At 35.0% G+C, this 12627-nt stretch overlaps 1 protein-coding gene across 4 annotated transcripts in view; it reads left to right on the plus strand.

Moving 5' to 3' along the window:
* The window catches only part of RAB28 (RAB28, member RAS oncogene family), an 89265-nt gene extending 77183 nt beyond the window's left edge, over positions 1-12082 (plus strand). For 2 of the 4 annotated variants that reach the window (XM_008522525.2, XM_070613226.1), the window contains exons 6-8: positions 2153-2230; positions 9790-9884; positions 11137-12082. In XM_008522525.2, coding sequence (XP_008520747.2) covers positions 2153-2230; positions 9790-9879 — 168 coding nt within the window. In that variant the 3' untranslated portion in view covers positions 9880-9884; positions 11137-12082. The remainder of the gene's footprint in view (positions 1-2152; positions 2231-9789; positions 9885-11136) is intronic. The other 2 variants (XM_008522518.2, XM_070613225.1) reach the window with 1 other exon arrangement.
* The last annotated feature ends 545 nt before the right edge of the window (positions 12083-12627 follow it).

Genomic DNA, 12627 nt, shown 5'->3' on the forward strand with positions numbered 1-12627 from the left:
ACGGTTCTAGACAGACTTTTTCCCCCAACATTTCGCCCAGACTGGTGTCATCAATGTCATCAGTGACTTCCTTTTTGCTGAATTCAGTGGCCAGTTTTTAGTCCTCATCTTACTTAGTTGCAGCATATAAAATAATTGATCACTCTCCCCTCTTTGAAATACTTTTTTCACTTAGCTTCCAGGATACTATACCTCCTGGTTTTCCTCTTACCTTGCTAACTGCTCTCTCTTAGTCCTCTTTGCTGATTCCTTCTTATCTTTCCAACTTCTAAATATGGAAGTTTCCTAGGACTCAGTCCTTGAATATCGCTTTTTCCTAACTTATTGCCTTTGTGACCTCATCTGGTCTCATAGCTTTGACCAGACCTCTCCTGTGAACTCCAGATCATATATCCAACTGCCCCCAGCTCCTCTGCTTAGAAGTCTAATAGGCAGCCCCAATTTAATTCAGGTCCGGAGCTGAGCTCTTGATATTCCCTCTTCAGATCTCTCATAGTCTCCCCCACTTCAGTAAATGGCAGATCTTCTACAAGTTGCTAAGGCCAAGAAAATTTTGGAGTCATCCTTGACTCTTTTCTTTCTTTGACATCCCACATCTGTCTATCACCAAGTCTTTTTGGTTCTACTTTGAAAATATATCCAGAATCTGGTAACTATTTCTTACTGTCTCCATTGCTACCACTTTGTTTCAGGCTTCCATCATGTTTTACATAAGTGTCCTTCCTGATTTCTCTTTTTGTACCCTTGATCTTCTATAGTGAATACTCAATACAATAACCAAATTGACCCTGTTAAGACAAAAGTCAAACTAAGTCACCCTCCCATGGCTTCCATTTCGCTTACAGTAAAAGCCAAAGCCCTGCCAAGGTCTTACATGATTTATACCCCCTTAATCTCTTTGCTCATTTTGTTTTACAATCCCCCTCTTTCTCTCCATTCCACCACATTAGCTTTTCTACTTTTTCTTGAACACTGACCACCAGTGAACTATAATATTAATGCCTTTTTGGCTACAGATGACCTAAGTCTTTTGGGGATACTATATTTTTTTGTTTAGAAATCAAAATTAAATTAGTAAAGTTGCAGTAAATATTTAGTAAGTAATCATGAGATAAGTAGGGATAAGAATATGATAGGACACTTATGAAACAAAGACAAGTTATACATGACAGTGAATGTCTGGATTGGAGCTCTAGGAATCATAGTGGACTCAGCAAAAGGTAACTATGTATGAAAGGCTGTTTATCGAGAAGTATTTGTAGATTTTTGTTTAACGGTAATGGAGCATACTGCTCCTTTACTCTGAACTGATAAAATACAGTAAAGATTACTCAGTTGTTTTGCTCAAGAGATATGGAGAATTTATTGAAATTGATGAGAGCCACAAAGATTATTAAAGGGTTGAAAAGTAGGACCTTTTAAGAGAGGCTAAAACCAGTTCAAAAGACCAATATAGAATTTGGCAGTGAAAAACCTGGATAGTAAAGTAGAGACTAATTTATTCTCATTTTCTTCAGGACTTATAGGAGTTTGTTATGCCAGTAGTTTTTTTTGGTTTTTTGTTCGTTTTTTTTAACATGGTAGCTGTTATTAATTGTTTTATTTTAAATTTTTAAAAATGTAAATTTTGGGGCTGGCCCGGTGGCACAGCAGTTAAGTGCGCATGTTCCGCTTTGGTGGCCCGGGGTTCACTGGTTCGGATTCTGGGTGCGGACCTACACACCGCTTGTCAAGCCATGCTGGGGCAGACGTCCCACATATAAAGTGGAGGAAGATGGGCATGGATGTTAGCTCAGGGCCAGTCTTCCTTGGCAAAAAAGAGGAAGATTGGCAGCAGTTAGCTCAGGGCTAATCTTCCTCAAAAAAAATAAAAAAATAAAATAAATAAAAATGTAAGTTTTTAGGGATAAATGTGTCTGTTTAGACCAACTCAGTGAATTACATGGATTTTCAAATTATGGTTTAATCATTTAAAGAAATTATTACACTTAAAATGTTGCTGTATTTGACAAATAAAACTATTTTTGGAATAACCTGGTACATCATATTTTTGTAATTCTTTCTGTTTATCATTTTTTAGAAAGTTCAGTTTATTTGAAGGTAACTTAAGCATGCCTGTTTTAAATCATTTAAATCTGTTTTTGTTATGTAGGTCTTCCTGTGTTTTCAGAAAGTTGCTGCTGAAATCCTTGGAATCAAGTTAAACAAAGCAGAAATAGAACAGTCACAGGTGATTATATTGAATTTTATATTTTAAAAAATAATTTATTTCTGGAAAGACATTAATTTTCACCCCAAATCCTTTCACATTTATACATTCTATATACATATCCCTAAAAGCCTTAGAAATAGATTGTGTGTATAAATCAGTGTTTATTGCAGAAGATGGAGGATATTAACTTTTTGCCAAATTATGATACCTTTGAAACTTCATTTTGTCATTTTTGTTGGAAAAATGAGATTATATAATAAAAGTTTCATCAATGTTTAAATAATGGGTTAAGGTGCTGACCATATTGTTTTGTACTTTAAGTTCTTCCAGGACTACTGTATAGTATTCTTTTTATGTTTCATACAAAATCCCAGCTGTTTATCAGCGTTTAGTCTTATTTAGTGAGAGTTTACTCCATTTGGCATCTTCCATGTTTGCTTTAGTCAAACATTAGTTTTTCAGTTTTTTTTAAGTCTGTGCTCTCTCTTGTCTAAAACGTCACCCACTGTAATGATACTAATTTTTGATGTTATTTCATTGTTGATTTAATAATAGTATTAATTATTGAGGATTTCTGAATTCTTTCACTATTCCTGGACAATTCTCTTAGACTAAGAAATAAACATGATACTAACAGTCAAGCATTTAAAAATACCATATAATAGCACACCAGTTCACATGTTTGAATGAACAAAGAGCCAGAGCAAGAGCCTTTAGTTTAAAGTTAAGCTTCAGAAGTGGTTTGGTTAGAAGCAACAAAAAATTATATTTTTCCTTAATTACTTCCACTCCATCCTCATCTCATGCAGCTAAAAAGGTATAATTATCTTTTCTTAAATTTTTCTTTAATTCTTTTAGAGTTAGTTCTGTGTCTTATTTTCATGCTCATTCCGTGTATGTGTGTGTTTTAAAACGATTAGAGCAAATATCAATTAAAAATTGCTATGCTGATGTGGCTATTTCTAGAACTTGATTAAAATATTTGGAATTCTGGATATCTGCTACTTTTACTTCTCATTATTCAAAAGACATTTATTTCAGCATTTACTATGGCCAGGCACAATGTTAAGACATTTTGTGCTCTATAAATTGCTCCCAGACACACAAAAATAGTTACATGGTTTTGGCTAAGGAGGATGGATACTAAAAGAGAAATTGCCATGATTTGCTTGATTGCGCACAAGTTGGCAGACTCCAGAGGTCAAGTGATTCCCTTGCTTTTGAGCTTCTCTTTCTAAATGATGTTTGTCTCTGATTAGAGTCCATGAATGATTATCAAACAATCATGAATGATTTATTGATCATATATTATATATATGGTATGGTAGTGGGTCTAAAGAAGATTTAAAGGAGTTTAAAAAGTAGTCCCTGCTTTCAGTAAAGAAAATTAATATATGATTTGCCAGGCACTGTGTTATCTCATTTAATCCTCCTGCTAACTCTGTGGGGCAGGTGCTATTTCATCATTTTATGGGCAGGAAGCTGAGACTGTGGGGAGGTTAAGAAGGTTGATCCACTAAACCTAAGGTTAGGAGGTGGTGAAACCAGGTTTTGAACTCAGGCCTGTCTGACTGCAGTCCCCCTAGTGTTTCTACTCTACCATATTGGGGGAAGATTTACTGGGCAGTTTGGAGTGGGTGGTAAGAAAATGGCTGAAAGAGAAGCTGGCATTAACAATTTGAAAAGCTTGGGTTGTATTTTAGAAACAGAAGACAAGTTTGGTTAAAATAAATGACCATGTGTGTTGGAGTGTGAAGGGAATTTGAGGAAAGATTATGGAGATTTATGAATGCCAAATTGATAAATTTTATCTAACGTATTGACAGTGAGAAATAATTTTTTAAGCAGGGAAATAAATGAAAGCAGTTTTTAGATAGAATTAATCTAATGGGATTGGCGTATGTGTGGTTGGATGGGAAAGAGATTGAAGCAAGGAGACTGTGTTTTGGCTCTCATGTGATAAGGACCAGAATCAGGGTGAAAGGGAAAGAATGGATGTAAGAGACATTTCAAAGAAGAATCAATAAGGCTTGTGGAATGACTGGATGAAAGAGAGAAGAAGTCCAAGATCACTTTGAAGTTTCTTGCCTGGGGGAATGGAGAAAAGGGAGACCCAGTGATTGGTGGGCCCTCCCTAGAGGAGAAGGTGTGCTGATACAACACAGGCAGCCTCTCTGAGAATGAACTCTGTATACTGCCTGAGCTCTGTGGCAGTACTCAGGTTCAAGCATAACACTCCAGAGAGATGGAGTAACTCAGATACTTTTGAAAGGCAAAATTTTAGGGAAGCTTTATTCATATTCTTAGCTCACTGTTATCCGCCAAGAGTCAGAAAGTTACTATTTTGACTTTAGAGAGAGATTTAACATCTAGGCATATTTTAACGAAAGAGATATCAGATGTGTTAACTACATAGCTCTCTACCCTTCCTGTACACTGCACCTTGTTTATTAGTGTACTCTATCTTGTTTATTGTGCAATGAGATTTAATTCGATCGTTTGTTGGTGGCATTTACTTTGAATTCATTCATTTGAAGGTGAATTCAGGTTACTAGAGCCCTGTTCTATTATGTTTGTCAGAATCCTTTGAATAGGGAAGAATGAATTTGGTGCCTTTGCCAATTAAATTATTCATTTTACAATTAACATTTCTCAGTGTTAACATCTCTCAAGGAACAGTTTTGAAAGGTCATTTTTTTAAAGGATGTTTTTAAGAACATACTTATAAGCTGTGTTGAGCAGCTTGTATTTCTTTTTTTATGGAAGTTTATTTGACTTATAACATTTAAATTTATAGATGTATAATATGTTAATTTGATGCATTTATGTATTGTAATATAATTGCCATTGTAGCAATAATTAGCATCTCTGTCAAGTTACGTAATTACCCTTTCTTTTTAGTAGTTGGAATAATTAAATTTTACTCTCTTAGCAAGTTTGATGATCATAATACAATATTTTTGTCTATATTCACTGTACTGTGCATTATATTGCTAGGGCTTATTTATTACTCTGCGTGAGTTTATACCCTTAAACTAACATCTGTCCTGTACCTCCACCCCCCTCCCCAGGTAACCACCATTTTATTCTGTTTTTACAAGTTTTTTTTTAAATTCCACATATAAGTGATATTATACAGTACCTATCTTTTCTCTGTTTGACTTATCTCACTTAACATAATGTGCTCAAGGTCCATCCATGTTGTTGCAAATGGCAGGATGTTCTCCTTTCTCATGGCTGAATAATATTCCATTGTATATGTGTGTACCACATTTTCTTTATCCATTAATCTATCAATGGACACTTAGGTTGTTTCCATATCTTGGCTATTGTAAATAACACTGCAATGAACACTGGGATGCATGTGTCTTTCAAGTTAGTGATTTCATTTTCTTTGAATGACTACCAAGAAGTGGAATTGCTGGAAGTTCTGTTTTTAATAGGGTCTTTTCTTGTACCTCTTGGCCACTTGGATGTCTTCTAAAGTTCATTTAAAAGACAAAGAAGTTTAGATCTTATATATAAGGGAGGGGGCAGAGAGAGAGGGAGAGGAGGGTGCGGGAGAGCATGCAAGCACCTGTTTTCTGTGGCTTTTATGCCATTGGAAAGATCCCTGAGGGAATTCGGTGTAATGTTTGAAAGTGTTATGTATTATTTTACAGACAACGAGCTAGATGGTAGATTCACCACTCACATGGAAATTGATGCTATAGTAATTTAGTTTGTGACATAAATACTTGTAATGAGGTTTTAGTCTTACTTCCATTCACTGATTATTTAAAGAGATTCTGCTATTTTAGTTCTAACCTAGATTGTTTCTGTTTGGAAGTCATACAAAGTGAGTTATCAGCACATTTTGCAAGCTTTGCAAGGAGGGGAAAGGGGAAGAGGGAGAAAAGAAAGGGAATGCAGTTAATTAATAGAGCATTTATTTTTTTGCTGTTTAACACAGCAAACATTTTTTGAAGGTCTCCTTTGTGCCAGGGACCACATCAGGATCTAAGGATACTGCGATGAATGAGTTAAAGTCCTTGTCCTCAAGGAGCTCCCAGAATAAACGGGGGCAGACATATATTTAGACAATTAAGTATACTCTACATGCGTTTTTCACAATTCCCAGTGTAGTTAATAGTTTCATCTACATTACTTATCTGTTCTCCTCTTTGCTTCCCCTAACTATTCTCCTCTAAGATAGTGTAGTAGTTGGGCATAGTTGTTAACAAATGTACTAGCTTCCCAGATTGTTCAGAATTTTGTTTACAAAGTAGTCAAACCTTTAGGAGAAAAAATAAATTTTCAACTGCTATTCTCCAGGAAGTCCAGCATTCAGCTCTTTAAGAATGTGTTAGATAATCTAAGAAGAAAATGCATAATCCTGTATCTTATTTCTTTCAGTCTTAATTGCAAGAAGGTTTTGCGTATATACTTGGTGTTAAGCGTTCTTAATACATTTTTATGCCTTGACATTTTCACTTGCCAGTTAATAAATTGTGAATTTCTGTATTGTTCGAACTAGGTCTGCATTAGTTTCTTCAAAACAAAATTTCTCTCATGTCTGAGATACTCATGAAACTTGCTAAAAATTCCTTATGTCCCCTCTGAATATTTTCATACTTTGTATGAAAGTATCTAGCATAGGGCCTGGCATGTACTAGTCATGCTCAAGATTTTAGTTAAGTTTTACTTAGCACACAACTGTACAGCGCAAGCACGCATTTAAACCCTGATCCTAGGGGCCCTCTCTTTTTGGCTTTGTCTGAATATTGACCTTCCTTAAGGACCCATAAGGAACTTAGATTCTTCTAACCTAGGTGTTAATCTTTTCAGCATTTTCTCCAGTGTATTACAAAGACTGCACTGGAATTCCTTTCTTATCCTAAACATTACCTGTTTTCCTTGTAGAACATATTTATTCCCTTTGTACATATTATTCTAACTCAAAGATATTGAACATTGCTTAATAGATTTCCATATCATATCCCATTTTTTCATTTTTCTACTCATGTTTTTAATTTATTTTTTCATATAGTTTCAGAACCAGATGGGTCCTTAGAGACCATGTAGATAAATTTTGTTTTACAGATTAAGAGATTGTGAAGACCAAAGAAGTGAAGTAACTTGCCCAAAATTATGAATGTTGCTGGTAGCATGTAATGGTACATTATATAGAAGAAAAAGAATAGTAGCTTTCTTTAAGCTCCTGCTGTGTGCAGAGTATTGTGCTTTTAAAAATCCTGTATCCATGCTTTAAGTGCAAATCTATAATCCTGTTGCACTTTTTATGTGTATCAATCAGAATATTCTTTAATAGTTTACACATCTGTTTTCCATGCTAGACTCTTATGCATCTCAAAAACAGAGATCATGACTTATTTATCTGAATGTCTTCAATACCTAGAATAGTGATTGGCTAAAACAAGTGTTTTAGCCTTCGATGTACGTTTACTCCATACCCTGAGCATGAAAAATTGACTTTTGCAATGGTAAATATGTTACTGCTATCTGGATTAAGGCATAGTTGCAAAATTAAGACTAAATTTATCTTTAGTGTCTTCCCAAGAATCCATCTCTACTCCTTATACCTTACTATTCCAACTCCTAGGTTGCTTTCTTGCTTTCCCTCTGAATAGCTACCACTTTCATTCCCAGTATCTATTCACAAATATTCTTAGACAAAATAAGGGTTAAGCTTGTGTTCAGCCACACAGCTTCTTTCCTTTTAGGGATACTTCATTATTTTTACTCCGTTGACTAATAGCAGAGAATAATTGAATATACTCTGTGGCTCCAAAAATAAAAGTTGGTGTTTTGTAAGTAAGATTTCCTCTGAAAGCCTCAATGAATGGCTTGTAAAGAAGCCAACTACTGTAAAATCACCTATCATGAAGTTTATGTCATGGAAATTATGTTTTTTCTACTCAGAAAGCAAAGTTTTTAATCTACAGAGCCTTGGTTCTGGCTTTCAGTTGAGAAACTATACAAAGCTTTATGTCAAACAGCCAAGGACCTCAAGAAGGATGTTGGCTTGTTAGTTCAATTTGATGAAAATTAATGGTGAAAATCTAAGTCATTTATGTTAGTCAATACTTTGACCAAAATGTCTTGACTGTAGGTCAGAACCTGGTTGTGTTTATAGGATAGGGTTTAAACCACCATTTTGGAGGATTAATGAGTTGCTTACTGATTATGAAAATCCCTTCTCTTTATTGTAACCCATAGTTTGGCCTGAAACAATTAGGTTTGGGGAGGTCAGATAGTGGTGTTCAACATTTCACTCACGTACCCCCTCATACCCTCATATCTCATGTGGCAGTTGGTAATGCCTCTGTTGATAGCATCAGGCTGAGTGCCTAGTAAATCAAGAGTCTTGTCCAGAAGTTAATACTCCTTGATAGAGAACTGGAGCAGAGCCCATCCAAGGCTAATATACCATAGCATCCTGTTCATTTACTTGGGGTTGTTTATCCAGTCTTTATAAATGTTATCACAAACAACAGCCCATATTAACATGTTTTTCTATATGTGTTAATTAATAGATGCTATTATGAAGGAAGAGTTTTTTGAAATAAGGTATCTGAATCATTAAAAAAAAGGATAATTTCATGTCTGAAAAATTTGGGGAGCATGTTATCTCTATCTTACATAGTTTTCATAAATGGTCTTTTCGTCCTAAGGGTTATAGCAATCAAAAACCTAACAAAGTAGTTTTGAGTCTTTATTTAGCAAAACTCTTAGATATTTGAAAACAACAGGTGTTGTATTTTAAGTATTGTATGTTAGGATTTGTTTTTAAATGACAGAAAAGTGCATTTTGAACTTGTTTATTTCTATATGAAATTCGAAGCATGGAGGTTAGAGTGGTGAAGGATTGGGGAGTGAGCATCAAAAGGAAGTCTTTGACAAGTAATAAATATTATCAAATGTAAAACTTGTAAGTGGCATATGGCTTCCTCTGATTTATGCATTCTCTCCCCACCTTCAAAGAAAATTAATTACTCTTTCCTCTATGTTCCCACAACGTAAGTCCACTAGTAAAGCACTTATCTTGTATGACAATTAGCTGTGTACGTGTTTCTCTTCCAGTTAGATCCACAGCAATCTGTGAACAAATCCTGTGTAATTCACCCATACTTTCCCAGTATGGAGTGACTGGCACATAATAGATCCTCAGTAAAATTTATTGAAGGAAATGGAATTAATACTTTTACTATACTTTAGCATAGAAAAGCCCCATAATTCTTCTTTGTCCTCTGAAATACTGGGTATTATATATATTATGTATAATTGTGATATCAAAAATAGAACTGACAACTTGCCTGGGAGGTTCAGTAGACTTGTCTATTTCAAGAATTAAATAGAATTGTAAAGGATAATGTTTCTTGGATCTTTGTTCATTTTCTTTCCTTTTATATGTATATGTTCTGCTGTTTCTTTTGTGACATATTTAAATTTATGTGTGTATTTCTTTTTCTACTTTAGTGGTCCCTTCTATTTTCAGTCATTGAGCATACTTTCTATTTTTTCTTCTTTTTTTTTTCTTTCTTCTTCATCTTGTTTATGTTGTGTGGAATTGACAGCATATTGTCAGGGCAGAAATAATGAAGTACCCGGAAGAAGATATTCAACATATCAACTCTGCTCAAAGTAGAATCTGTTCAGTACAGTAGTGCAGGTATTAATGAATAAATTATTGCAATTTTGGGGAGGTGGGGGGGAGAACTAGTGAATGCTATCTTATTCCTTATTCCTTATCAATAGAGAATTTCCAATGATTATTGTACATCATTAGGAATTACTATTGCATAAGTCCTGTTTTAGAACTTTGAAAAGTTGATCCTTTGCCAGGAGGCTTACGAATTAAACAAGGAATTGGGAACAAATTAAAATAACATTTCAATTACTTTCCAAGTATTTGTCTTTATGGGTTTGTTTATTACATATGCAGTGAAGTAGAAAATTGAGGCAGTTATTTCATTATTCATTCCTTACCATTTTTCCTGAAATAGCCTGGTAATTGAAAGAGTATTTTTAAAATTTGCCTTGAAATTACCTTTTGTCTGCTTATGTGCTCAGCCTCAGTAACAGTCAAAAACACTCAAGAATTTGTTTTAATTTAAATTGTTACTTAGAGATGAGTATTAGGGCATATTGGTAAATTCATTGTTTAAGATATTCTTGAGGTGTAGGTTAGAAGGAAGGAAGGCAGTGTTAAAAGTATCTTTGGTTTAAATTATTTTAAAACCATGAATGTGAGGTAATTTTCTAAATTTCTCATTATTCTATATTTTGTTAGAATCATTATTCATAATCTAATAGTGAGCTACTTGGAAGTAAGTTGGAGATTTAGGAGGAAAGTTTTAAAAATTGGAGAAGTTTTAAAAATTGGCTTGCTCAAAACATTTCTGCTTTATATATGACTCTTTTTAACATTTATACCTTTTCTCACTAACTCACAAATTGTTGTAAACATTCTAAAAACAGTTATGGCTGGGTATAATAATGGTGTATGAAATATTAATAAATGATGACTTTTTAACTTTGAAATGATAAGGTCTTGTCTATGAATTAAAATATGTAAATAATTAATTTTAATTCCTTTGCATTAAATTATAACCAGGGTTTAACTTTTCATATTGATGTGTTAGTTTTTTGTTAGACTTGTGATAACCTCAAGGTGATGTCATAAAACCAGGCAAGACTCAGTAAAGAAATTGTTGTTACATTGTTAAACCACCCCCTCCCCGCCCCTAATCCCAGCTCTGCATTAGTTTGTTCTGGTTGATGCTTTTAATATCAACTCCTGCTTCATTTATGATGTCTGTCATCAGGAGTTCACCAAAGTTCAAAAAATAAAAATATACTTTAAGGAGTTCTTTCTAAATGTTCTGATGTCCTGATAATAACTCTGTTTTCTTTTATGACAGCGGGTGGTGAAGGCAGATATTGTAAACTACAACCAGGAACCTATGTCAAGAACTGTTAACCCTCCTAGAAGCTCTATGTGTGCAGTTCAGTGAGCGTATTTTTCTTTTGTACTGATAGTTTTGGCTGCCCTCCGCCTCTGTGTGGGCCCTAGGACCTCTAGGAACTTGTTTTATCAGTGACCATCTCTGTAGTTCAGTTAACACTTTCCTCCCAACTTGCTTCATCATTAAGTGTTGCCTCACAGCCGCAGGCAGCTCCTTGGACTGGAAAGAATTCAACTTTGGGACCACACACTTTGAATTCAAAATGGAAAGCCCATTCTATGGAATTAGACTGCTTCATTGAAAAAGAGTAATGTTGGTTCTCTTTGTGTCCTCACTTCTTTTTTCCCTGATGTAAATTTTTTTAAACAAATATGAAAACTATCCAAGGCTTGATTATCAGCCAGGATTTTGCCACAGCACAGTTTCATTCTCTTAGCTAAACTCATACATGGCAAAGTATGCTTCAGAGTGCAAACATTTAAACAAGTAATATATTTTATCTACAGATACTTAAGAAGGCATTCTTTTGCTATCTATTGTGAGTGAAAATATATAAAGCTGTATCTAAATGAAAATGCTTGAAATAAAGCTGTAATAGAAATATTTTTTTCATTTTTTAAGAAAAGGCCTAAATTGTTTATACTGTAGCTGTAGCTTACAAAGTAGTATTTGATATTGTATTTTTATTACTGTATCATGGTCATTATGCATTGTATAATATTCAGGGTAGACGGCTTTATGAATTTTGATAAATGTTCAGCTGATGCTCCACATGGACTTTCTCCTGCAAACTGCTTAAGGGTACTCCCAGAATGAGTTACGACTATTGTTGGATCATTGTGGATCAGACTGTACCTGATGTTCAGATGTTTTTCTCCTGCAAATAAATTTATTTAAATTACTTCTTTTGGGGATTTTCTTTCAGCCATTTTCCTTTTGTTTACAGGAAAACAAAGTGTATTTGGATACAAAATCAGTGATCCTGTGAAGTTTAATAAGCATTCAGTTACTTAGAGTTGTTAGGTTATTTTGTTGGACTGGTTAAAATCTAGACTCCACAGCCTGGCATTTCAGGGGCTCCATATCAGCTGCCTCCTACCTCTCTGCCTTGTCTCATGCCCATCTTCTGTGCACTGCCTACCTCTGTGCAAGTAGAGCTATGGACATGCTCCTGTGTGCTTTATGATGCTCTGCCTTCCTGTCTTTGCTATGCAGGTCCCTCCACCTGGAATTCCTCCCCCTCTCTAAATGTCTACCTTCTGTCAGCCAGCCTTTAGGCACCATGAGGGCAGGGATCTGTCTTGGTCACAGTTGTGTTGTGCTTTTTGTGCTAAGGCACAGTCCCTGGCATGGTTGCTGCTGCATATTTACCACATCGAAACAGGAATGAGTGCTGCCCCTCCATGAAGCCAGTCCTGGACTCCACAGCTGAAAGTTCCATGTGAG

The sequence above is a fragment of the Equus przewalskii genome, chromosome 3, assembly GCF_037783145.1.
Source record: "Equus przewalskii isolate Varuska chromosome 3, EquPr2, whole genome shotgun sequence".
NCBI lineage: Eukaryota > Metazoa > Chordata > Mammalia > Perissodactyla > Equidae > Equus > Equus przewalskii.